The sequence below is a fragment of the Phyllostomus discolor genome, chromosome 2 (assembly GCF_004126475.2).
Source record: "Phyllostomus discolor isolate MPI-MPIP mPhyDis1 chromosome 2, mPhyDis1.pri.v3, whole genome shotgun sequence".
NCBI classification, from domain to species: domain Eukaryota; kingdom Metazoa; phylum Chordata; class Mammalia; order Chiroptera; family Phyllostomidae; genus Phyllostomus; species Phyllostomus discolor.
In genome coordinates, this window is record NC_040904.2 from 79293756 (window position 1) to 79320103 (window position 26348).

Genomic DNA, 26348 nt, shown 5'->3' on the forward strand with positions numbered 1-26348 from the left:
TCTATGTTTTCTTCTATGATTTTTATGGTTTTGGTTCTAATATATAAGTCTTTAATCCATTTTGAATTTGTTCTTGTGCATGGTGTAAGAAGGTGCTTTAGTTTCTTTTTTTTTTTTTTGCATTTAATCCAATTTTTCCAACACCATTTATTGAATAAATTATCTGTAGCCCATTGTATGTGCTTGCTTCCTCTGTTAAATATTAATTGGCTCTAAAGGTGTGGGCTTATTTCTGGGCTCTCTAATCTGTTTCACTGATCTATGTGTCTGTTTTTATGCCTCCCATGTAGTCTTAAGAGTCCCTTCATCAGTAACATAGCACATGATTTAGTTTAATTACTCCTATGGCAGTCAAGAACACATTTTTTTCAAATTATAGAGATTTCTTTTATGTGCTTAAAACAAAAATGCATAATGATTTGAGTTGATGTTATTAAACCCTTGAGAGCTGTGGAGATCATACAGAAAAACTCATTATCATAAAGGGGTGTCTGCATGTGTTTTATATGAATTAATACTTTGCAAAACTGTAGCAAACCTATGACTACAAAGACCCATGTCTGCTTTTGGACCCAGTTCTGTGATGGTCACTGAGAATGGAAATACAAGTAGGACATGATCTCTTGCTTCAGCTTGCTTAAAGCCTAGGGACAGACAGCTGAGTCACCTGACCGTAGATGTGAAACGTGCCCTAAGGGTACACCAAGGGGAGGGACCTTTCCTGGAGGAGCTGGCACCGGCTGGACTCCTGAGAGAGTAAGCAGGAGTTAGGTCGCAGAGGAAGATTGAGAGCTACAGTGTAAAGGGCAGTGTTCCTTTACAGTGCTCACTGAATTAGCTAACTCACTAGAAATGCCATGAAATGAATAATTATTTTGTAGGTGGAATCTTCTAAGATTTAAGTAACTTACTGTTTTGTGCCTTCCTTGTGAATGCCAGGCACCATGCCAGGCCTGGTGGGGGGGCGGGAAGAAAAAAATGAATAAGATATTGTAAATAGCAACCTCCTCCCCCTCTTCCCTAATTAAACAACAATAAAATCAAACAAAAACTCAATTTGCTAAGAATGGGTATATAAATGGGTATTTGCACATCTGCCATTTGCTTAGAATATATTATAAGAAAGAATAAGTCATGGTTGCATTTTTTTCCTCCTTCCATTGTTCTTGAAGTCTTGTTTAAATTGCCTTGTTCTTGCCCACATATCTTGAACAGGCTAGCAACTTTTAGGAAGGAAAATAAAACTATTGAGCTTTGAATGGAAAAGGCATTAGCATTGTTCTAAACACTTAACAAAGTGAGAACTGAGTATCAAACTGCTTCCTTTCTCCAACGGTGTCAAAATGCTGGTGATGGAAAGCTCTGCTCTCATGGTGGCCATTCCAAATCCATTTGGGCCTTGTTTCCTCATCTTTTAGTTGCTCTAATCTGACTTGTCAAAACTTCAATGTTCTTTAAAAGTAACATGTGAATGGGTGTAGCAGATTCAGCACAGGCCATCAGTTAGCAGCAGCTGCAGATTCTGCTCTGGGGTCATCTTTGCCGCCAGGGGGAAGGATTGGGGTGGGGCGGCAGTGCAGTGAACCTGGAGCCAAGTGCTTGCTTTTCTCAAACAGAAGAAATGAACTTTGCAAGTTACTGGGTTTACTATGCATTTAATCTTTGTTAAAGGAATGACATATTTGTTATGGTCAGAAGTTATTTAGGTTGTCCCCTCAGTAATGAGCCTAGAAGGGAGAGATCCATTGTTAGATCAGTGACCGAAGGTATTTTATGTAAGGTAGAGGCAAGTAGATTTTCTTACTGCTTTTGTCGACTATAATTCATTCCCACCCTTGTTCTCTTCTGTAGCTTTGTCTCCCTTCCAACTAATTGCTTTAATAGTCTAAGCTGGAAGATTTCACCAAAATATACTTGTAAAGTATATCATGGCTAGAAAAGTCTGGGAGGAAGCCATCTAACTTTTCTAACAGTAAACTGTTGTTGCTGAACTACTATAAAGCACTTTTCAGTCACTAATCAGTGAAATCTTTTTCAGTCGACTAGAGAAGAAAAAATTGGTCCTCTGATTATTTTCCATTTTTTAGCCATTGTCATGCTTGCTCCATTATGCTGTTTCCTTCTGTGTTGTGGTAGACTTGAGTGCCTCTTAGCTTTTTCCCTTTCAAAGTACACCGCCCCAACATTGTTTGTATAACACAATGCAGAGGAAACTTATTTGCGTGGGACGCTCGGTTCTGTGCTCTGTTACTGCCCCGCAGGTCCCTGGGGGAACATGAATGTGGCAGCGGTTCTGTTACTAGAACTCTATTATTAACAGCAAACAAAAGAGCCTTGAAGATTGACAGGTGACTGCTCTGAACATTTCTGACTATTTTGAAATGAAACTTTAGAGAGAAATATATTTTTATACTTTAAAGATTATTTTAGCCAATGGCTTTTTGCTGTATTGCATTTTACAACTAACTTTCTGAAAATAAGATGTATCAATTGGCTTGCTTTTACATATTGAGGAGAATTATTAATAATGAATAGTAAGAGCACTCAGTTTGGAGAAAGGTTAAAAATTAGGAAATTGCCATTTTAAACATTGCAAAACTGATTATAATAAAAAATACAATTTTCAGTCCATCTAATCTCACCTCTGATTGTTATTGAATATACCTATTTTATTAAAGCATAATCATTAGAATTTCACAATGTCCTAGATGAGAACTTTGCTACTGAAACTTAATTTGTGTAATTAAATGCCCACCACTACCAAGACAGATTGTGGTTCAGATGGAAGCACATCTGTAATTTCAGGAAGGGAGAAATAATTGTGCTTTTGATTTCCTAAGAAAAGATGAGGTCATTTTTGAGTTAGAACTTGATTATTAAAAGATTTTCATAAGTAAGAATACAGAGAATTATGTCTTTAATTTCAGTGGGGGATACATTTACAGAGCTTAGAGAGGCCAGAGAGGGAGTGAAAACACCTCTGGAGCATGGAGACCAGCATGACTGAAGAAGAGGTGTGGGGAGTTAGGGTAGAGGAATGGGTTGGTGCCATACTGGAGAAAGGGAAACAGATACAGATTCAATGTGCTTGGAGCTTGAGCCAAGGCATGGCACAAGGAAAGTGGTGCTCCAACAAGCCCAGCTGTCTGAAGGGTAGCTAGCACTTGACTGGTAGCATAGGCCCATGATCAAAGTCTTGGCCTTGACAAAGGGCCTTGACCACGGGAGAAGATAAGAGATACACCAGTGAAATTTTAAGGAAAGTTTGACAGGACATGGTCACAGTGGATGTATGATGGAATGTAGGGTTAAATTTCATAATGCCTTTCTTCTCCAAACCAACTGTACTAAAGACAATAAATAGAATACCACAAGTAGGAAAACAGATTTCCTTTACCCTCACCTCTAATTCCTACCCCTTATGTCAATGTAAATTAGATAACACCCTGAGGGTGTAGTACCTCTCTGTTGTTTGTCTCATTAATGTTCCCCATGAGACCAGCTTTTATTGAGCTCCCTTCCTCCCTGTGGCTTTGTTGTGCTTCTAAGAAGGAAGGCAACAGACTTTCAGCACTTAGATAGTTTGGTGACTTGAAGCATTGCTTAATGGAACAAGACTTTTAAAAACAAAGCAGAAAATATTGGAGTAATACTTTTTCCATCAGTAGTATTTATAATTTTCATGTTATCAGTGTAACTCCTTAGAAAAATTTGTTGGTGGCCAGATGGAGAGGTTTGGGGACCTGGGTGAAAAAGTGAAGGGATGGAGAAGTATGAACTGACGGTTTTACAAAATAGTCACGGGGATGTACATACAGCACAGGGAGTATAGTCAGTGGTACTATAATAGCCACAGATGGTGGTGCCGGGTGGGTACTGGGCTTGTCAGGGGGTCACTTCGTGAATTGTATAAATGTCCAGCCACTATGCTATACGCTGAAACTGATAAAATACTGAATGTCAACTGTAACTGAAAACTGTAAAAAAGTTTTTTTGAAAAGTTGTATTTTAAACAACTGATACAGAGAAACACTATTTCCTTTATGCTGCTCTTGTGAAGAAATTTAACTGGACAATGAGAACAATTGTAACTGCATGTCCAGGGTGTTGAGAATACTGGACTGTGTGTTTCTTTAGAGGATTTCAAAGCCAATTTTTTTTTTTCAGGATTGCAGTATTCCAGAGATAGAACTTTGCCCACAGTCTGACCCAGCGTGTTGTCCTATTTACATACAGCGAGCGGTCCCTAATTTGGAAGAGCTGAATATCCCCAAATCTATGTCCTTCACTGTGAAGGCAGGAGTGTACGTATCAGTTTCTCTTTGTTACAGTGATTGACGGCCACCAAAGTTAACTTTTATTTCATATTTCAGTAGGTGACATACATATTCCTGGGGTGTTAGTTAATTTTATTTATACTCCTAGATACCCAAGAAAGACCATGGCAGGGATTAAACAGATTCTGTCTTACTTTGGCTCCTACTAAGTGTTTGATGTATAACTCACAGGAACAGATAGAGATTCTCAGACATAGTTCTCAATCGATGCATCCACCATCTTTTCCTGCATCAAATTTTAAGACTGAGAAAAGATATGTTCCTGGCCTAAAAGTCTGCAGTCCAAACTATTTCCAGAGTGTCTCAGTGCTTGTAGTTTGTGAGGGCCTCTGCAGTCCAGGCACATGGTGCCTTTTGATGGATCACCCTGCTTTTCCTGCCAGGCAGGTGGAACTACTCTCATGTCATAAAAGAGGAAATTAAGTGGTTGGTCCTAGGCTCAGCCTTTCTGGCTCCAAAGGTGTCCTCAGGAGTATGGCTCTGAGTTTAATCTTAAATCAGTCTCAGATTGGCTACAATCACAAATTCTGTGGTCCCTGATTCAACACAGGCCCCTCTTCTGTCATCCATTGTTCTTGCCAGCTTTGGCAACAATGGTGTAGAATTTTGGGGTTGGCTGTAGGGAAGATGATGTAGGGAATCTTTCTTCATCCTTGCCAACCATGGGTTAGAACTCTTGGGTGGACCCAGTAATTAATCCTGTCCATGAGCAGCGTTTGTAATTATCAAATTTAGGTGGAAGCTAGTCAGGAATCCTGTATCATATACTGTTCCCAAGGCAGCCAATAGACTGATATTGATTCTAAAAATGTAAGTGAAAGATGTAAGTTGCCTGGTGCAATCCCTACCTCTGATTGCTCTAATTGTAAAAAGAGTGGGATATAGTAGAATGGTAGTGATACTTCACTTATATTCTGCTTGAATTAAAGGGCTCACACCTTTTAAGTACTGGAAATTTTAATGCTTGGAAAACTTATGGTAGACTTTATTATAGGATAGGCAGTGTTTGAAGGTAACTACTTAATAACATGTCGACTCATTGTATGCTGCTTAGTGAAGTCACTCTGAGTGTGTTTTATATGCATAATTCTGTGACAGGTCTTTGTTTTGTTTTTATGTAGCCCTTTTTACTTTCAATTTTACAAAACCAGACTAAGGTATTCCTGTTATACTTTAACCTGCCATTCCTTTCTTATTTAGTTGGCTTGCCTACCCAGATGTTAATTTTAAGGGGCGTGCTACAGTTCTGGAGGAAGACCATGGACTCTTTGAGATTTCTGCAGCAGAAATGAAATCACTGTATCCACTTCAAATGGTAAGCAAATTTAAAGGGAAACATTTTCCAAGTACCCATGAATTCAAAATTAAATAGCTTTGAGAACTGCTCATACATCTCAATCCTGAAAATGAACATGAATACTACTGAATTAACAAACTATTGGTTCATTGTTTTTCTGTTTCTTTATATCATAGAGAATGTCTGTGTGAAAATTTTTAATTTTCCAGAAGACAAATGTCTGAAATTACTTTGTGCTGTTTACCACAATACATGCAATTTCCTTTTAAGTGTTATTCTGTGAGATTTTTGAATATTTAATAAACTTCTGAATTTTTTTTTACACTAATTGTAAGTCACTTGTAAATTACATTCTTCCCTGGTAGCGATGCATGATAAGCTCAGCATTGGTAACAAACGGGCAGCTCAGTCAGTGGCGGCTCTCTAACAGATAAGTACGCGCAGTGTTTCTTTTCTTGCAAACATTTTTATTTGAGGGACAAACTGTTCATTAAATGTGACCTGTGTGATAAACCATATTTGTTTGTTTCGTGCCTTTTAAAAAAAATTAATAAGGCAAACTAAGAAATTTTAGAAAATTTCATAATGTGGGTTGTATTAGAAACAAGTGGATTATAGAATTAGAGTTTTTGTGAAAAAAGAGGTACTTTTTATGCCCTACAACCTTGAATCCACAAAGACATTAAATGCGATAAAAAGTGTTGACAGAACTTGAAAGAGGAAGTGCTCTCTCTAATTTAGAAAGCCCAAGCAGTTTTTGAGAAGACATTTAGTAATAAGTGGTTGAGAAATCTCCCCTGCCAGATGAGATTTTTTAAATCTACTAGTGCTTCAACTTTGGGTCAAGATGGTGACTTAGGTAAACACGGCTTGCCTCTTTCACAACTACGTCAAAATTACAACTACAATATAGAACAATCATCATGCCAAACTGTCAGAAATCAAGTTGAATGGAAGTCTGACAACTGCAGAATTAAAGAAACCACATCCATCCAGACAGAGCCGGCAGGTTAGTGCCATATCTGGAAGTCTGACAACTGCAGAATTAAAGAAACCGCCATCCATCCAGACTCCATGCAACTGGCTAACACTGTTTGACCCAACCTGGAGATCCCCAGAGGCTGTTCCACCCAACTTATGGGCCCACCCAAGCTACTTTTTTTAATGAATGGCTGGTGTTGGCTTATACTTCACAAAACTTCACAACTTCCTAAATTCTCTCTAACAAACAACATCAGGCCTCAGTGAGCCCCAGGCCCAGAACTAGCAGCAGCCAGCCTAGATTCACAGCTTGTCCTTGCCTGGGAATCTCCAAACCCAGCACAAGTAGCAGCCATCTCAGATTGCTTTATAGCTGAGGCAGGGTGGCCCTGGCAAAACATCACTGGAGGGTTACCTTGGCCTGCACCACCCGGGAAACCCCAGGGCCAGCACACCCACTGGATAGGTACAGACCATGTCGAAGTACCACCACCCTGCCCCTGAACAGCCGATCCTTCACAGAAGGCAGAGGTTGGTGGTCAGTGGTCACAACCAATTCTTGCAGCTGCCTGAACTGGATAAATCCCTCTCATTGATCTGCCAAGAGCAACCAAGTCTCAACTACAAGAGGAGGGTGTACTCACCTCACGTGAAGGGTGCACCTCGAGTGCCCAGCTTGGGTTATAGGGGAGGCTGTGCCACTGGACCCTACAGGATACCTACTACATTAGGCCACACTACCAAAGTATGGAGTCAAAGCAGCTCTACCTAATACGTAGAAACAAACACAGAAGACAAAAAAACATGGCCCAAATGAAAGAGCAGATCAATACTCCAGAAAAAGACCTGAATGAAATGGACATAAGCAACCTATCAGATGCAGAGTTCAAAACACTGGTTATAAGGATGCTCAAGGAACTTAATGAGAACCTCAACAGCATAAAAAAAGTCCAGTCAGAAACGAAGGATACACTAATTGAAATAAAGAGCAATTTACAGGGAAACAACAGTAGAGTAGATAAAGCTGAGAATAAATCAATGATTTGGAAAATAAAAAAAAGCAAAAACCATCCAATCAGAACAAGAAGAAGAAGAATGAATCTAGAAAAATGAGGGTAGTATAAGCAGCCTCTGGAACAACTTCAAGAGGTTCAACATTCACATCATAGGATCATCCTATGATGCAAGGAGAAGAGAAAGAACAAGAAATTGGAAATCTATTTGAAAAAAATAATGAAAGAAAACTTCCCTACTTTGCTGAAGGAAAGAGACTTGCAAGTCCAGGGAGCACATGGAGTCCCAAACAGGATGGTCCTAAAGAGGACCACACAGAGACACATCATAATTAAAGTACCAAAGGTTAAAGATAAAGAGAGAATCTTACAATCAGCAAGAGAAAAGCAGTTAGTTACCTACAGGGGAGTTCCCACAAGGCTGTCAACTGAGTTCACAAAAGAAACTTTGCAGGCTAGAAGGGATTAGCAGGAAATATTCAAAGTCATGAGAAGCAGGGACCTACAGGTAAGATTTCTCTACCCAGCAAAGCTATCATTTAAAATTGAAGGGCAGATAGAGAGCTTCCCAGAGAAGAAAAAACTAAAGGAGTTCATCATCACCAAACCATTATTATATGAACTGATAAAGGGACTCATTTAAGAAAAAGATCAAAACTATGAACAATAAACTGGCAAAAAAAATGCATACCTATCAACAATTGAATATGAAAAACAAACTAAGCATATAAAAACAGAGACAGAATCATGGATATGGAGGGAGTTTTGATGGTTGCCAGATGTAATGGTGGAGGAGGAGAATGGCTGAAGAGGTGAGGGGCATTAAGAAGTACTAATAGGTAGTTACAGAATAGCCATGGGGATGCAAAGTACAGTGTAGGAAATGGAGAGGCCAAAGAACTTATATGCATGAACCATGGACATGAACAATGGTGGGGGGACTGCTTCAGGGAGTGAGAGGTGCTGTGTAGACAGTGGCAAAGGGGATAAAATCAGGACAACTGCAACAACATAACCAATAAAATATAATTAAAAAAATAAATCTAACAATTCCCCTCTTATTTTTGTATCCTCTGTAGTGGTATTAAATCTTTAGTTGCTTGTGTGGGAAAGGACTAAAGTTCAGTCTCCTTCCTTGTAACTGTTGTAACCTGGAAAGTATCTCTTTAGTGTCTGTTGACCCACCTACACTGATGTAGAGAAGTCTTACTTGATTTTAACTATTGTAGAGTTCTCTTTCTTAACATTTTAAATTAACACAGCTTAACTTTAACTGGTAAGTAATCTTCACCAATCAGATTTTTATATAACCTATATGCATCACAGTTACTTTCAGATGTTTTTAAATATTTATGTATCTAACATTAAAATTTCTTGTCATCTTTTAAGGGTGGACTAAAAGTGGAAATGCCTATGGACTTAAAGGTAAGTGTTGAACAGATTCTTGTCGTAGGCTGAAAAGTTTGAGTATTAATCTTCAAGTAGTTCAGACTGTAAAACAGAAAACAGTTGCCATGATATATGCTAGTAGTAGCTAGCTCATAGATGTGGGGTGGTGGGAAGTGACCATACAACAGGGTTGCTGAGAGCCCAGGCTGGGAGTGGGGTGTGGGGTCAGAATGCAGAGGTCAAGGTCTGCACTGAAAACCCAGTGAGCACCTATGAATAGGCTAAAAGGTGGTAAGTTTGATTGTTGTTTGGAGTCAGATAACTTGCGGGCATTTGGGAGTGATGCTCAAGAAGATCAAGGATGATCAGAAGGTGGCTGTTAATTATGACTATTTGAAGGGTAGAGGCAGTAAACAGTGGAGTCATAGTGGTGCCATGATTAAGCACATGTGGGAAGGAAAGATAGAAATAGAACTAGGAATGTGCATAAACAGACATCGGAACGTTAACTGTGCTGTGACCAAAGATGCAAACAGGTCTCTGTTGAATTAGGCCACAGCACCTCCAGAGGCAGGTATGAAGGCAGGGATGTACCTATTTTTCTTTTGTTCTCCAAAACAAGACACAACTCATCCCAACCTCCTGTTTTGGGGATTCTTAGTTTATGGAATTGACTATATCATTCTCTCAGTCACGTAGACGGAGGCTTTTGGAACTTAATATCTGAGTGTATCTAATACATCTTGGCTCTATGATGGAATCATACATAGCTGAGATTTTTTTAAAAATACTTATGTCTGGGTTCCACTCACGGAGATGCTCTTTTGGCCTGGGGCGTGGTCACGTGTTTCAGAGTTCCGAGACTCTGACGTGTACCCAGCATTTCAGACCAGGGACCCAATAGATACAGAATTAGCTGCGCCACTCCCTGAGCGACTCCCGTTTCAGTCTCCATGTTTGCTGAGTCAGAGCTTTAGGTGCTGCAGGCCGGGTCTTCCTCAGACCCTCGTGGTTTGACAGGTTGTGGAGGTATATGAATGGAACAGCTGTCATGGCCACTCACCATTTTCAAGTTGTTAAATATTAGTTTATGGCTTATTCACTAAAGAATTATTGCTTCTTTCTTAGTTTGAGTGTGTTCAGCATGTGTAGCATGTATTAAACCCAAATAAAACTGTATTACTTCCAATACAGTGCCCAGTGAAAACTTAATAACAAAAACTGCAGGAGCAGCACGACACATTTATTTGTCTATATAATTTTGTCAGTTTTTAAATGTAAGAGAGCTATTACCTGCTGGTTCAATGTGGGTAAAAGTGGGATCTTAATTCACCAAGGTCACGGATTGCTGGTTGTGCGCAAATTATGCCATTAGCCACAAACGGGACCCATAGCAGAGTGTGGGCAGACCAGTGTTGTCATCCCTTCCACATACTGAGGGCAGCTCATGCGTGGGAATAAAGAGCGTCAAAATGGTGAAAGAGAAGTGCTTTCACCAATCCAAACTTGAAGTAGATGAAGTGCTGGAAGTTCCTTTCCTTCCGTACTTACCTTCCCTGCTCCCAATTTAGATCAAATAGGGAGTATAAATACTATATTTTTTTCAATCATGTATTATTTTTAGGAAGCTTTGTACTTAGATTCAAGAATTTGCCTTTCTATTTCTTCTTATTGAATAGTAATGACCACATAAGCAGTGTTATAAGAAACAGCATATATTTTCTCAAATCAATAGATAATTCATTATTATGCCCTGGGACCTCAAGAGAGTTTTTATTTCTTAAAGGAACAGTTCAAGAAATATAAGGCAGGGTTGTATTAAATCCTAATCATAGGCATAAACTTAGAAAGAAAATTCAAGGCAGTTTATCCTACGAGATGGTCCTAGGACTTGGGTAACCAGAACAAAGTGATCAGCCTTGAGTGTATTAATCTGAGAGAAGTGTACTATTAATTAGATATTTTATCTTCATCATGTTGACTCATTTGTTCCTTGTGAATATTAGACACTGGGATTTGTTGTAAGGATATATTAATGGAAAAACAGCAATCCCTAGTCATGTTGTCATCTTAAGTACCACTTCAGTAAATGAGTAGGTATCTAATCTAAATAATTTTCTTTTGTATTTTTCAGGTTATTATTTATGAAAAACCTTACTTCCATGGACAGGCCAAAGAATTTAGTGAACATATAGATTCTGTCCCAGATTTTTTAAAACACGATGGGGACTTTCAAGGAATTGGATCAATTCGTGTCATCGGTGGAGTGTGAGTGCCGTAGTTCCAGTACTTGGTTTAGTAGTTTGTCTTTTGAATGTCAGCACAACAAAAGTGCCGAGCAGAGCAAAACAGCCTGCCTTTGTCTGAAGATAGAAGTTCCTTCGATAATATGGGAAATAAAAAATATATTAGTTACTAACAGCTTTCTGTGAACTTTTGGTATTATAGATTTGGAGATAGATTAAATATAGAAACAGTTTCTAAAACTTCAACACGTAGTATTGCTAAGCACAGTACAGAAATAAGAATTGCAAATAAAAGCAGTGTTTTTACAGGTGATGAACACAGATGAGAGCCCTAGTTTCAGTCCTGTCTTGTTGATCATGGTTGACTTTGTGTGCTGAGGACATTGATAGCGAGCTCTCTCTCCTTAAAGCAGTAGCCCGGCTTGTCTGTTTCAAAGTCAAGCGTTTTTTATATTAATTACCCTCTAGCCCTGACCTGCTTTTGGAAGCCCCCAAAGGTCTCCTAAGTGTGATCTCAAGTGTAAAACCCAGTCTCAATCAGCAGTTACTGGGGTTGGAACCCCAAAATATCTTTGCCCTGGCCGGGCTGTGCCTTTTTTATTAATCCTCACCCAAGGATATGTTTATTGATTCTTAGAGAAGGACATGTCTATAGATTTTAGAGAGGGGGGAAGGGAGACACAGACATCAGTGTGAGGAAGAGGTGTCAGTTGTCTCCCGTATGCACCCTGACTGGGGATCAAACCCATCACTGAGCAGCTACTGTAATTTTGCACCCTATAGAAACAATTCTTTGGAATATTTTTTATATCTTCACAACTGTGGTAGGGGTAGAAAAGGGGAAAAAAATACCTGTAGCCCTACCAGGCTTCATTTTGTCAAACTCCAGAATTCGGAAGTCCCAACCCAGGAGCCCAAAATAGTCAACCTCGGAGTGAATGTGCCGGGGCAGCCGAAGGCAGAGTTACACAGGTCAGCACACATCTCGGACCCTCTGTATTGTGAACACTGCATTAGCTACTCCCCTTACTCCACAAAAAGTAAGTTTCATGGAGGAGCTTAATGTCAGTGTTCTGCACTGATGGTTTTAGATTAGAAGTCAAACACTCTGTGTCCCCAAGAAGTACTCTGCCACGGTGCTTCCTGTTTCCATGCTCACCGCTGATAAAATGGTGGGAGCAACATTTCCCTCTGTAAATACTGAAGTCTTCGTGTGCACGTAGGCCACCAGCGCTAACCCAGCTTGGTCGCATTTCCCACTTTCTCCTTGCTGCACCCCCCTGTAATGTGTTTTAGGTTTAAAGCCTGGTGAGCAGTTCCTTTGACTTAAACCCTAAATAAATGTTTAAAGAGTTATCATTCTGTGGTTCCAGAAGGGCTTTGTCAGTAAAACAAGAATGTTAATCTCTGAATCTCAGCATGAATGTATAACTTCTTTCATTGCTTATTTGTGCTTTCCATTATTTTTTACGTGACAAAATACTCTGCAGCTGTTTTGAGACGTGGCATCAGGCCACACTGTGTACGTGTAATGCGCATTGCTTTGTTGCAGTTCTGCAACAGTCAACCTTTCATTGGGAAGAGACTCCAAACTACTGAATATAAAAATTATTGATCCAGGATGCATACAACATTTATCTTTGTAAATGGTAGCAAAATAAATATGTTGCTTTTTAAAATATGGTGATGTGAACAAACTAGGTGCTTTATCACAATTTTTTTCATGCTTTCCTGACTACAGTTTTATTAATGGCTCCGTTGGTGTCCTGTGTATTTCTAGGTGGGTTGCCTATGAAAAGGAACACTTTAAAGGCCAGCAGTTCTTGCTTGAAGAAGGAGATTTTGAAGACAGTACTGCTTGTGGGGCGTTGAGTGGCCCCATCTTGTCTTTCCGGTACTTACAAGCTGTGAGTTAGCTCCCAAATTCTTAATTTCTCTGTCTGTATCTTTCCATAAATCCTGGACATGACCTCTGATAGAATATGAGGTTATAAAATGTTTCTAAAACCAGAGGGCACAAGACTGAACTGCTTATGTGACTTGCCTGTTTTTAACTGCCATTATCACTCCAGAATGCTAATATTACTTTTTCATCTATTGATTCCACATTCATTGAGCACCTGCTGTGATAACTGTATTGTGTCAGGTGCTGGAGATACAGTGGCCAGAGACAGTCCCTGGTCACTGTATCACAGAGCAGGAGTCTGGTAGGGAAGCAACACTTATATAAATATTTAATATTGTTTGACTGATTGGATTGAGGACAGAGTACTCAGGATAGTGAGAAAAAGGTCAGTTACTCCTAACTGTAAGTGAGAAGAGGTTAAGATGACAGCTGAGTTGAAATTTCAAGCTCAGCAGTTAGCCAAGTGAAGATACTCAGGACAGGGTGAAGGGGAAAGGTAGGTGCAGTTTTAGCAAGAGATCAACATGCGTAAAGGCAAGGATGTCAGCCAGTGGTTCTTTGCTTGGGGTGGTTTTACCCTCTAGGGGGTGTTGACAGTATCTGCAGAAAGTTTGCACTGTCATGGTGTGTGGGCTGGGGAGAGGGGGATGTGGTGGGAGAGCTACTGACGTTTTGTGGGTAGAGGCCAAGGATCCTGATAAATGTCTACAGTCCACTGGACAGCTCCCCTACTCCCACCCCCCTAACAAAGAAGGAATCATCTGACCCAACAGTTAGTAGTGCTGAGGTTGAGAAACTGCCATATTCAGTAAAAGGGGGTGTGTCTGGGAAATGCAGCCAAGTCAGGGTGTTAGGGAGAACTTTGGGAAAATGCATGCAGAACCAGATAGTGAAGGGCCTTATATGCCACGGGGCAAGAGTTCAGATTTTTTTTTTCCTTGACTTGACCGTGAGCCACTAATGTATTTGAGACCTAGTGAGTCTGATTAGCAGTTTCGAAGGCTCTTTTTTGGTGACCGTATCAAGAAATGGCATGGTGTGAAGGAAGTATGCAAACAAAAATAACCCTCCTGTCACTAGTTGAAATCTACCAATAGTAGAAAATGTGAAAAGATTTGGATACTTATATCTATACAGGGTGGGGCAAAAGTAGGTTTACAGTTGTACCTACTTTTGAATACAGTAATTATTATTCTTATGTTGTTATTTACTTATTAATTACTTATTACTTAGATTATTAACTTCCTAAAAAGGAAACAATGTACACCTACTTTTGCCCCATCCTGTATAGTTAAATAATTAAGAAATATTTGATGTAGCCTATGATAATACCCATTGGGAAAATTGACATAAATTGGCATGTATTAGTGCTGCACACAAAATTTGTAGCATTTACCAAAATGATGGCACACAGTTTTTATGTAAATAAGTAAAAATACCCTTCAAAGAAAATCTTCTATTCTCTTTAAATTAGATTTTTTCATTAAGATTAGTAGTTAGATTATAGTTAAAGATGTTTTCATAACCCTCACTATAATATTCTGACACTTTGTTACATGCCTGCTTTACACATCGCCTTCACAAAGACAGTGAGCCACTCGTGAGTCCCGTCTTACAGACACGGAAACCGAGGCGCTAAGAGATAGAGCCCGCGTGTGAAGCTGTGATCTGAGGGCGAGCCTGCCTTACTCTAGAGCCTCTGCCGTATCATTCACTTTCCTCATTTACAAAGTGGTTAGCCTAAAATAACACCTTAACATGGAAAACTGGATCTCATTCAACCAAAGGTTGATTAGCATTTCATTCGTAACTATAAATATATGGTCACATTGCAGAGTAATGCACATATATAAAATAAATAATAACTTACATGAGCTTTCAGCTTAGTTATAATTTAAATTTATGTTCACTAAAATATTTGCTGATGAAATATCCTTAAAAATCATGTTTAGAAAATTTAGAATTTAAATTCTATATATTATTAAAATTCCTTAAAAACTTATCAAGTTATACTTTAAAAATTTTTACAAGTGCTAGACACAGCATGTAATTAAGCAGTTCTCTTTTTTAAAAAAAACTGTTTTATCGAGGCATGATTGACATCTACAAAACTGTACACATCCGGTCCAGCAGAAGTAACATGTGCATGGGTGTAGTTGGTAGGGTAATAATATGGGCATAATAACTTACAGTTTTAATTTGAATATTTCACCTAAAATGTCATTTGGTGTGCTTGAACGTGATATTGTTATGTTACAGAATTACGTGCTTATGGTTTTGTAATAAAAGAGTTTAATTAAAAAGGGGCATTATTTGTGCTGGACCCTGTGTTTAATGTGTACAGCTCAGTGAGTTTGGGGATAAGTCAACACCTGTGGAACCATCGCCACCATCACGGCCACTGACATATTCATCACCTCCCAAAATTTCCTCCCACCCCCTTTATTACTTCTTTATGTGTGTGATAAAAAAGACTAAACCTAAGGTCTACCCTCTTTGAAAAATTTAAGTATGTAACACAGTATTCAGATACAGGATTTAAAACTTCATGGTTGTCACATACCTATGTACGTATGTTGTCAGACAGAACTGGTGTGAGACATCATTTCCCCACAGGGACTCTCGGATGTCTCTAACCTTGGAAAGAGTGAACTGCTACACTTAAGATCTAAGTTGAAGCAGTGTAGAACAAACGAGATGATAGAAAAACTGCACAACACAGTGCAGTTCCCTAATGTCCTGGCTCCAATGTGCAGAACACTGTAGATCTACTGAGGTCAAAGCCAGGACGGATTCCTTGGGGATAACGTGAGCTGTGTCCCGGAGTGCTTTGGAGAGTACCACCAGAAATGTGTTCCTAACTCCAAATGAGTCAGGCAGATGTGTTGACTTGGACTCGATTATTTTTTAAAGGACAAGACCAGAAGGAATATAGCAGTATTTAGACTCCAGGGCTTAAAGAAGGAATTTTTATTCCTTGGCTTCCTCAACAAAACTGTCTTGGTAGGCTTGTTTCCCCTCAGTTTTTTACTAGCTGTTTTGGATTTGCTTTTATGATTTTCAGATTTGGGGCCTCTTTTCAGATTGCTGGAACCAGGTGGAATGCAACAGAGACCAGTATTGCTCCCAAATTAATGGATGCACTAGATCTGCACTGGCGTCTTGTGTTATGTTGCCCCCGGGGTGGGGGGTGGGGGGTGAACAAGAGCTCCAGGGCCCAGTCAACTGAAGGAGTTTATAGAATTTCAAAATAATCAAACTACTGATCCTTAAGACTTATCTTTGGCCCTGCAGCAACTGCTCATTAGTTTTCTCTAGCAGTGGGAGTACTGTACCTGAGACTGTATTAAACTATAAATGGGTTTAAGTGCTTTAAAAAAATAAAAGGGAATATAAATTTGAGGTCATTCCATCCTTATTCATTCTTCTTGAGCTGGGGAGCTCCACTGGAATCAGCGTGACTTTCAAAGTGATTTAATTATGCCCAAGAAAGTGGGGATGACAGTGACCTAGGAACCTCGCAGGGCTTACTCAGGACAGGACTCTGAGTGCCTGTTGCAGTCACCTCCTGAACAAGATAGGTAAAAGTTTTTTTGTTAGAACTCTGCCCAGAAGGGCCACCATACTGATGGCAACTAGTCAGCTGGATCAGATACTGTGTATTTGGTAGGTCTGGGGGAAAACAGAGAGAGGGTCAAAACTAGGGGGGCGGAGCGATGCAGAGGGCACTTAGAAAAAGATGGAAGGCAGACGCTGTAAGGCACAAAAAGCCATGGGCAGAGGATAGTGCCACCACTTGGGAGACACCCTCGGCTCTTGGCGGAGTCTCTGGGGATGGCAGACAGAGCAGGAAGGACACAAACTCGAGTCATGGGAGTAAATTTGTTGGTGAACTCACATGCTGTGCTGTCAGTACTGGTGCTTTGCTGCGGACCCTGTGATAGTGGAATCCACCCCTGCACTCAGCTCCAGGCTGCGTTGCTGCCGAGTGGCCTGTGCCTGCAGCCTGCTTCCCAGCTCACCCTCCCCTCTGCTGTCCCCACCCCACAACCCACACAATGAGATCTGTGCAAATCACTGCTCTGATGGAGTACCTCACACCACAAGTTATGTTCGTGAAAGGGCACAAACACCGCACACAGGCACAGATCTATATATGTTTTCCTTTGTCCCATTTGACCCCAACATAATACAGTGACAGACCCACAGCATTTTTCTGCTTGTCCTTGCTCGCCCATTCCTAAAACCCCAACAGGGAGTAGAGAACAGGCAGGCGTGGAGGCAGAAGAAGCAAAAGCAGAGGTGGAGCATTCCCGAGTCACAGGAGTGTGAGAGGAGGGACCCATGTCTTTGAGAACTGCGAAAGACCTGCCCACCCTGGTGGGACCTGGCTTGGTTGGTGGCTATTGATTCTGGTTCCCAGCTGCCCTGAGCTAATTGCACGTTTTCAGGTTGCAAGAGACAAAGTCATGTTTGGGTACTTCGGGTGACGGAAGTGTGTGTTGTCAATACAACCAGGTTGGTTGATGTGGCGTCCAGGCTATAAACATACTTCAGTTGGGAGGCTTATTCTGGGTCCTGTAAGGCAAATCGCTAATGGGCTTATTAAAGCCTTGGTTTCCTCATATGCAAAGCAGCAGATATATAGATATGTTTTTATAAAAGTGTGTATATACTCATGTACAAATATTACTTAATATATATATTACCCAGTATAATTATAATCACTCAATTTCTTAATTGTAAAATGGGAGTGATAGTAATATAATCTCATGTGGTGGCTCTTTGTAAACAGTGCACATAAAACTTCCGGTCAGTACTAAGTATAGGATGTTTTTAACTGTTAGCTTGTTAAAAACTCTGTATTTATTCCACCAACTGGTGGATGCATGCAAGTTTATCTTTATACATCTTTTGGACATTTACATTGTTTACAGCTTTTCACTATTACAAGTACTGCATCTTTGAATATAAATCGCCTGATGTCTAGTTTCTTTAAAAAACTCAACTTAAAAAGGAATTAATTTTAGGCTCAAATAGTGTGAACAATGTCAGTCTTTTAAATATATTTCTAAATTATTTTCTAAAATAGCTATCCAGTGTATATTTCCATCAGCAATGTTCCCAGACAAAACTGGATTTTAAGATCCTTCATAATTTAAAAAGTGAAAATTGTGTCAGTTGTTTTAATTTGAACTTATTATTACTGGTGAAATTAGACATTTGCTTGTTTTTAATTTTTTTGTGAATTGTCTGTGGGTTTTTTTGCTGACTTATTAATTTGGGTTCTTAGAGTTTTTCTGATAATTTTGTTTCAAATATGTTCTCTGACTAAAACTTTTTTAAATTTTCTCTCAATTTAATTTTTTAGTAATTTCTCTTTTGTCAAGCAGACTTTTTTTTTCCTATTTCATTTAAGTGCATAGAATCCTCTCCCTCCTTGCCCATTTTGTTTCACATAGCTTTTGCTATTTAGGCATAAGTGAGACTTTAGTTTCTTTCCAATTGGTGTTATACACGGTAGCCTGTAAGTCCTAGCAATTTACCAGCTGCCGACTGATTTCCATTTCTATAAAAATGTTCTGTTTTTCTGATTAAAGTAAACATTGAGGCTTTTTTTTAAAACTACTGGTATGTAGGAATAGTGACTATTAAAATTGTTTCCAGTACCATTTAAAATTCTTCCTGGAGCTACGTGTGTGAAAATTATCCCACAAGTATGTGAAAGTTGTGCAAAGATTTAGCAATCTGTAAAACAAAATGCATACATTTTTCTAAACTTTTCCTCTCCCTCTTTGTAGAATTTTATAGAATCTTCCATCACACTGTTTGAATCTGACCTGGAAAGTGGGAAATTTATTGATGTTAGAAATCAGGAAATCTCTGACTTAGAAGAGATTGGCTTTGGCACCGAAACAAGATCCATTCACATTAAAAGCGGAGTGTAAGTCGCCTTCCTCCCCGAGAACCTTGAGCGATTCTCTGGTGTTTAACGTTGTTGGTGGCTCAGTTCTGCATCACCACTGTTCTTTCTCCTTTCCCCCCCTACCAGATGGGTTGCCTACCAGCAGAAGTTTTTCTGTGGAGAACAGTACATTTTAGAGAAAGGGAAATACAAATGCTTTTTTGACTGGGGAGGATCAAATAACACAATCCTGTCAATACGACCTGTCCAACTGGTGAGTTAAGTATGAACATAACTAATGCCAGTGGTGTGTAATGGCATACAACTGAATATGTGGAACCAGCTTTTTAAAAGTAGAATTGTCGAACTGTGTTATATGTATATATAGAGAAAAGGAAACAGCATATGAATTTCTAGAGACTCTGTAGAGAGCTCGTATGTGGAAGGTATTAGCACATTGATGAGGTGACTCTGAAGTTTGTGCAGTTCATTCACTGAGCAGCATTCACTTTAGTGCCCCTGTACTGACTGACTGGAGAAAGAAGGAAGAGACTTCCCCGATGAGCCTCAGTCTCTTTGAGGAGATAGACGTTTGGACAGTTGATATAGAGTGATTAGTGAGAAAATGAAGTGTGTAGGCAGTGGGAGGGGGGGGGGAGGAACAGGTGAAAGGGAGCACTCAGAGCCTGGGGACGTAGGCATCATGCCACAGAAGAGAATGCATTGAGTGATGATATCTTAAAGGACAAAAACAATTTTTCCAGGCATGGAAGGGGGACAGAAAGGGCATTCCACAAAAAGCTTGGGTGGTAACACACACTGCAGGACAGCGTGGGTACCCGTGAGACAGTTATGGGAGAGGGAGGGTGCAAAGTCCATGCTCTTGTTCGAATGGGTATTGGGGCACATTTTTCTCCTAGCTACAGTATTACTCAAAATGAATTAGTAATAAATACAAAGTTATTATAAGAGAATTCATTAAGTTATGAGGGTCATGGCCAAGTCAAGGAATCTAGTAAATTGGCTAGACCTTCCCCACCTACCCCCCGCAAAGAATATTTTCAGAACTTTCAAAAGACACCTAAGAGTATATGGTAATATTTTTTTAATGTTTTAATGTTTTTCAGGAACCACTTGGAATAAATGAGCCTCCATACTTGGTATGTTTAAAAATATCCTTACCGTGGGCTTGTTAAATTGTTTACTAAAAGCATCTATGCCCTTTCCCTCAGATAACTGTCTTGTGGCTCTGTGTCAGGGCAGTTGGCTTTGTGCTTGGGACCTGTGAGCGTAAGAGCGCCCATCTTTCTCTTGGGCTGTTCTGGCCTGGACCGGTCCAGTTCCTTTTGTTTTCTTCTGTTAGAGCAGGGATGTCAAACTCATTTTCACTGGGGGCCACATCAGCCTTGAGGTTGCCTTCAAAGGAACGAATGTAATGTTAGGACTGTATAAATGTAACTGCTCCTTAACAGTTAATCGAGAGCTTAACACTACCCCTGGGTAGAAACAAGGTGCTGGACCCAAAAAAACAAGGTCGGGGACCGGATTCGGCCTGGGGCCATGTGTTTGCCACCTGTGTGTTAGAGGTTCAGCTCTGACCACTTGGGGGTCATTTTGAACCTCTGTGACTCTCTCTTTACTATTGCCCTTCTGTTCTTGAGTGTTTTGTTCTTAGCACAGTATATTACACTGCCTTGGGAGAAGCAAGCTTACCATGAAGCAATAGCTGTCTTGGAATGTGCATTATGTAAATGTATTTCTAATACCTCAATCAGATTTTTTTTAAAGCACTAGTAAAATTGCAACCTTCTTTATTTCTAGTGTTAGTGGTTTAAAGGATTGGGTAATACTATGGAGCCTAATGTTTGTTTATTATCCATTGAGGGCTAGAAGTTATGCTTTTTTTTCACTTTTTAAATTGAATTTATTAGGGTGACATTAGTTAATAAAATTATACAGGTTTCAGATGTATAATTCTATAATGCATCATCTGTGTATTGTATCGTGTGTTCACACCCCAAGTCAAGTCCACTTCCATCACCATTTATCCCTCTTTACCCTCTTCTACCTGCCCCCACCTCCCTCGCCCTCTGGTAGTCAGCATACTGCTGTCTGTGTTTATGAGGTTCTTTTTGCTTTTGTTTTTGTTTTTAGCTTAATCCCTTAACCAACTTAAGCCAGCCGGAGAAAGACAAGTACCATATGTGTTCACTTACGTGTGGAATCTCATAAACAAAATAGAAACAGACCCAGAGAACAAACCAACAGCTGTCAGAGGGCAGGGGAGTTATGGAGCTGGCTGAAAAAAATCAAATTGAAATTGTGCTTATTTGGTGCTTCTAACTACTTTCTGAGGTCACGATTAATCTCATTTATTGATGAGCTTACTGAGAATTAGAATTTGTGTCATTTCACACAACAAGAAATAGCAAAGTAGGTGTTTTCTAGTATCTGACACAACTTAACCACACTGTCAGGATTTTACATCAAGAAAGACACGTCATGATATGAGCAGCACAGCTATAGAAGGAAGAGAGGATGAGAGATATTACTTTCTCTGTCTCATTTTAAGTAACAAATTTGGAAGTTTTTCTGTCATAAAGTCAAATATATTGATTAATTTTAATTATTCGACATTTTCTAGCATTATATAATGCTGAATATTTCTCTTTGAGCCTATATGCTTTTCATGTCTGTGTCAGTGTTTGTATATTTCAAATCAGTTTAGTCATGTTTCAATTCACAGTGCATTCAGGTTTTATTTTAGGATTAACTCGGGCCTATTAGGAACATTTCCTTTCTAAATACAGAGCAGGGCAAAAGTAGGTTTACAGTTGTGAATACACAAAACACAGAGTTAATAAAGCTTTTGTAATAACCATAATCTGCTTGTCTTTTTCTCTACAAACAACTGTAACCCTACTTCTGCTCCACCCTGTATAATCGAGCTGTTGTTCTGGAGATACTTCCTGCCAGATATTTATTTTGAATGTTTGTAAACTCCAACTGTGGACTTTTAAAGCACTTTTTATCATGAATCAACATAACTTAAGTAGTTAATGAGTTAAACAGGGATAATTCCTAACTGCATATTTTCCAAGTTTTAAGTACAAATAATAGTCACATTCTTTCAAGCTTTGCATTCTCCCTCCTGCGCCCCTGTTCTTTTTTATGGACTTCCTTGTTTGGGGCAGATTGCTCAGAGGATTTTCTTCACAGCATTTCCAGTCCAACTTGAAGAGAAAAGGAAGCAGCAAAAAACACCCAGTGAAATCAGCCCCACTTCATTTGTCTGCATGTGGCTCAGCTATTGCCTTGCGAAATAAACGTTTCTGACAGGTTGATAGATGGGAATTTGGTAACATGTAGACAAAGCCTCCTTAGTTTCCCCAGTATCAAAGCTCTCATTTCCACTGGACCAAATTTTCAGAATGTTTTGTCTTTACTTACCCAAGTAAAAACAAAAGCATTGGCTGACATTCTGGTTTGATTCAGTAACTAAAAAGTATTTTCTTCTTTACGAGTAGCTGTGATCGTCAGATCGACAATTTAGATGTTGTGTTCAGATGAAGTAGCTATTTTTTCTGTCTGCCATATGAGAAGGAAGTTACATCTCAGAGTTCAAATCAGAGACAGGATTTTTTTTTTTTTAATGCTGATGATTTGAAAGGGAACGTCAAGCATCCTAAGAAAGGAAAACCCAGAAATTGTATGTGTTTAAAGGTCAATATACATCATGAGAATTATGCTAATAAAAATATTGTTGATGTATAGAACACCTTTTTTGAGAAGATGATTTTTGACTGAAGTTCAATCACCAAGTCTAAATGCCAACTCAAAATATAAAGGATCATTATAGAGTTCTTCATCTTCAGCAAGTGTCCTTTTATTCTTTACCCCCCAAACAAAACAAACTGCAAACCATGTGAATCATGTTCATAATGTCATCATCACCCGTCCGCAAACAAGTCCAAATCAGAAATTTCCCTAAGTTAAATCTTATAACAGTGAGTTCCATTTTCAAGAAGTTTGTAGTCAGGCACCATTCTCTGCAAATTCAAACCAATTTCCCCTTCGATCCAACCAAGGACTTTGCTTTTCTAGAATCTTTTTCAAGTCTATTCGAAAATATACAAGGGGAGACCCCCCAAGAAAATCGTATTCATCTTCTGGAGGGCGGACCCCTTGTAGTATCAGCTTCCCCTGCTAGGTGAGTGTGCTAAGAACCCATCTGTATCAGTGTACCAGCTGGCATTCTGAGATGCTGCGTTCGGCTTCAGTGAATTTTTTTAAGACTCTTTCAATGTGTTTGCCCATCTCATGTTGGGGGATTTATGAGCACACCTGCCCCCACAGCGCTGAGTGTTCAGCAGTTTTTGACCAAAAACAGCATGAACCCCCATGCCCCACCCTCCCTATTCTCCCAATCACACTGCAAGCAACTTTTTTTGTATCTCCCAGTGAAAAAAGTCCTCAAAGAGAAATATTTTGCTGATGTAGGAGAGGCAAAACAACACAGCAGAAGCACTGAAAGGCATTAAAATCTAAGAGTTCAAAACTTTTTTGAGCAGTGGAAAAAACATCTCGATAGGTGTATTGCATCAAATGGAGAGTACTTTGAGGTGACTAAAGTTTAAACGTGTAAGAATAAATACACAATTTTTTATAAATTCCTTTTTCTGGTGGTCTCCCTTCATGATCTGAAGTTTGGATTTCTTTAAGTATTGAGCCCCTGTTCCATTTTATGTGCAATTCTGGCTGAGAAAAAGCAACTACATGTTTCCTGTATTGCATAATTTAGCCACATTGAATTTGAGTAATGATAGGATTTTTTTTTAGATTTTATTTCTTTATAAAGAGAGGCAAGGAAGGAAAGGGACAGAAACATAGATGTGAGTGAGAAATGCCAATCAGTTGCCTTTGTAGGCGCCCCAACCAGGGACCGAACCTGTAATGTAGGCATGTACCCTGACTGGCAATCAAACCAGCTGAGCCACACTGGTCAGGGCTGGTTACAGGATCTTTAATAGTTGTGTTTACTGTTATCATTGATGGGAGACAGGCAAACAACAGTTTTAGTCAAATATCAGTAGGATTTAAGAGCAGTACTATAACCAAATTATCCTTATAGAATGCAAAGACTAGAGATACTTAGGAAGTACTATTACTATAAGTAAAGAACACCCTTCTCTAAGTATTCAGGGAAGTACAATTATTGTAGAATATGTAATTGACAGGAAAAGTAGGTAACTACAATATGCAGTGGTATGATGTAACAGAAGATTGGAAATAAGACTTCTGGCTAAGATGGAGGCATAGGGAGATACACTTTGCCTCCTAGCACAAGCAAACGAAGGACAACAACAAATTTAAAAACAAAAGAAAAAAATAACCAGAACTGCCAGAAAATCGAACCATATGGAAGTCTGACAACCAAGGAGTTAAAGAAGAAACATTCATCCAGACTGGTAGGAGGGGCAGAGATGGGCAGCTGAGGTAGAGAGGACGTGCAGCAAGTGGGCAGCTGGAGGACCAGGGCAAGTGAGGCGGTGGTTGGCAGAGAGGGTGTCCCGTATTTGTGTGCAGATAAACCAGGAGGAACAACTGGGGAGTGAGACAGACCACGCAACCCAGGGCTCCAGCTCAGGGAAATAAAGCCTCAAAACCTCTGACTGAAAATACCTGTGGGGGTTGAGACAGTGGGAGAAAATCCCAGCCCCACAGGAGAGTTTGTTGGAGAGACCCACAGGGTCCTAGAACATACACAAACCCACCCACCTGGGAATCAGCACCAAAAGTGACCAATTTGCTTATGGGTAGCGGGGGAAGTGACTGAAAGCCTGTGAAGAGCTGGGCAAGCAACACTGTTCCCTCTCAGACAGTTCCCCCACATATAGCACCACAATGCAGCAACTGGGTTCCTCCACCCTGATGAACACCTAAGGCTCTGCCCCTTAACTATATAACGTGCAGGCTGAGACAAAGATATGGTGCAAGTGAAAGAACAGATCAAAGCTTCCAGAAAAAATACAACTAAGTGATGAAGAGATAGCCAACCTATCAGATGCACAGTTGAAAACACTGGTAATCAGGGTGCTCACAGAAATGGTTCAGTATGGTTGCAAAATAGAGGAAAAAGTGAAGACTATGCAAAGTGAAATATACAGGGAACCAACAGTGACAGGAAGGAAACTGGGACTCAGATCAGTGGTTTGGAGCAGAAGGAAGAAATATACATTCAACCAGAACAGGATGAAGAAACAAGAATTCAAAAATATGAGGAGAGGCTTAGGAAACTCCAGGACAACTTTAAACATTACAACATCCAAATTATAGGGGTGCCAGAAGGAGAAGAGGAAGACCGAGAAATTGAAAACTTATTGGAAATAATAATGAAGGAGAACTTCCCTAATCTGGCAAAGGAAATAGTCATCCAGGAAGCTTCAGAGTCCCAAAGAAGTTGGACCCAAGGAAGCACACACCAAGGCACATCATAATTGCATTACCCTAGATTAAAGAGAAGGAGAGAATCTTAAGAGCAGCAAGAGAAAAGGAGAGAGTTACCTACAAAGGATTTCCTGTTAAACTAGCAGCCTATTTCTCAAAAGAAACCTACCAGGCAAAAGGGGTCTAGAAAGAAGTATTTGAAGTTGTGAAAGGCAAGGACCTACACCCCAGATTGCTCTATCCAGCAAAGCTTTCATTTAGAATGGGAGGGCAGATAAAGTGCTTCCCAGATAAGGTCAAGTTAAAGGAGTTCATCATCACCAAGCCCTTATTTTATGAAATGTTAAAGGGACTTATTTAAGAAGAAGATCAAAAGCACAAACAATAAAATGACAACTCACAGCTGTCAACAACCAAACCTGAAAAACCAAACACTGTAAACATCTATATCAGGAACAGATTCACAGAAATAGAGATCACCAATAGAGAAATAGAGTCGGGAGAGGATGGGGGAGAATGGGGTAAAGGTACAGGGAATATGAAGCATACATGGTAGGTACAAAATAGACGGGGAGGTTAAGAATAGTGTGGGAAATGGAAAAGCCAAAGAACATATGTATATGACCCATGGACATGAACTAAGGTGGGGGAATGCAGGTGGGAGGCAGGTGCAGGGTTGAAGGGAATAAAGGGGAGGAAACAAATGGGACAATTGTAGTAGCATAATCAATAAAATATATTTTTAAAAGATTGGAAACAAGATTGGAGGCAGCAGGAAGTCTTTTTCAAACAGTATAGAATGTTTCTCATAGAAATTGTTTTAATAT

At 39.7% G+C, this 26348-nt stretch overlaps 1 protein-coding gene across 2 annotated transcripts in view; it reads left to right on the plus strand.

Annotated features, from left to right (window-relative positions):
* CRYBG3 (crystallin beta-gamma domain containing 3) overlaps window positions 1-26348 on the plus strand; it is a 119318-nt gene that overhangs the window by 58450 nt on the left and 34520 nt on the right. For both annotated transcript variants that reach the window (XM_028504362.2, XM_036017973.1), the window contains 8 exons: window positions 4168-4304; window positions 5538-5652; window positions 9018-9053; window positions 11152-11285; window positions 13044-13170; window positions 18971-19113; window positions 19222-19348; window positions 20202-20234. In XM_028504362.2, coding sequence (XP_028360163.1) covers window positions 4168-4304; window positions 5538-5652; window positions 9018-9053; window positions 11152-11285; window positions 13044-13170; window positions 18971-19113; window positions 19222-19348; window positions 20202-20234 — 852 coding nt within the window. The remainder of the gene's footprint in view (window positions 1-4167; window positions 4305-5537; window positions 5653-9017; window positions 9054-11151; window positions 11286-13043; window positions 13171-18970; window positions 19114-19221; window positions 19349-20201; window positions 20235-26348) is intronic.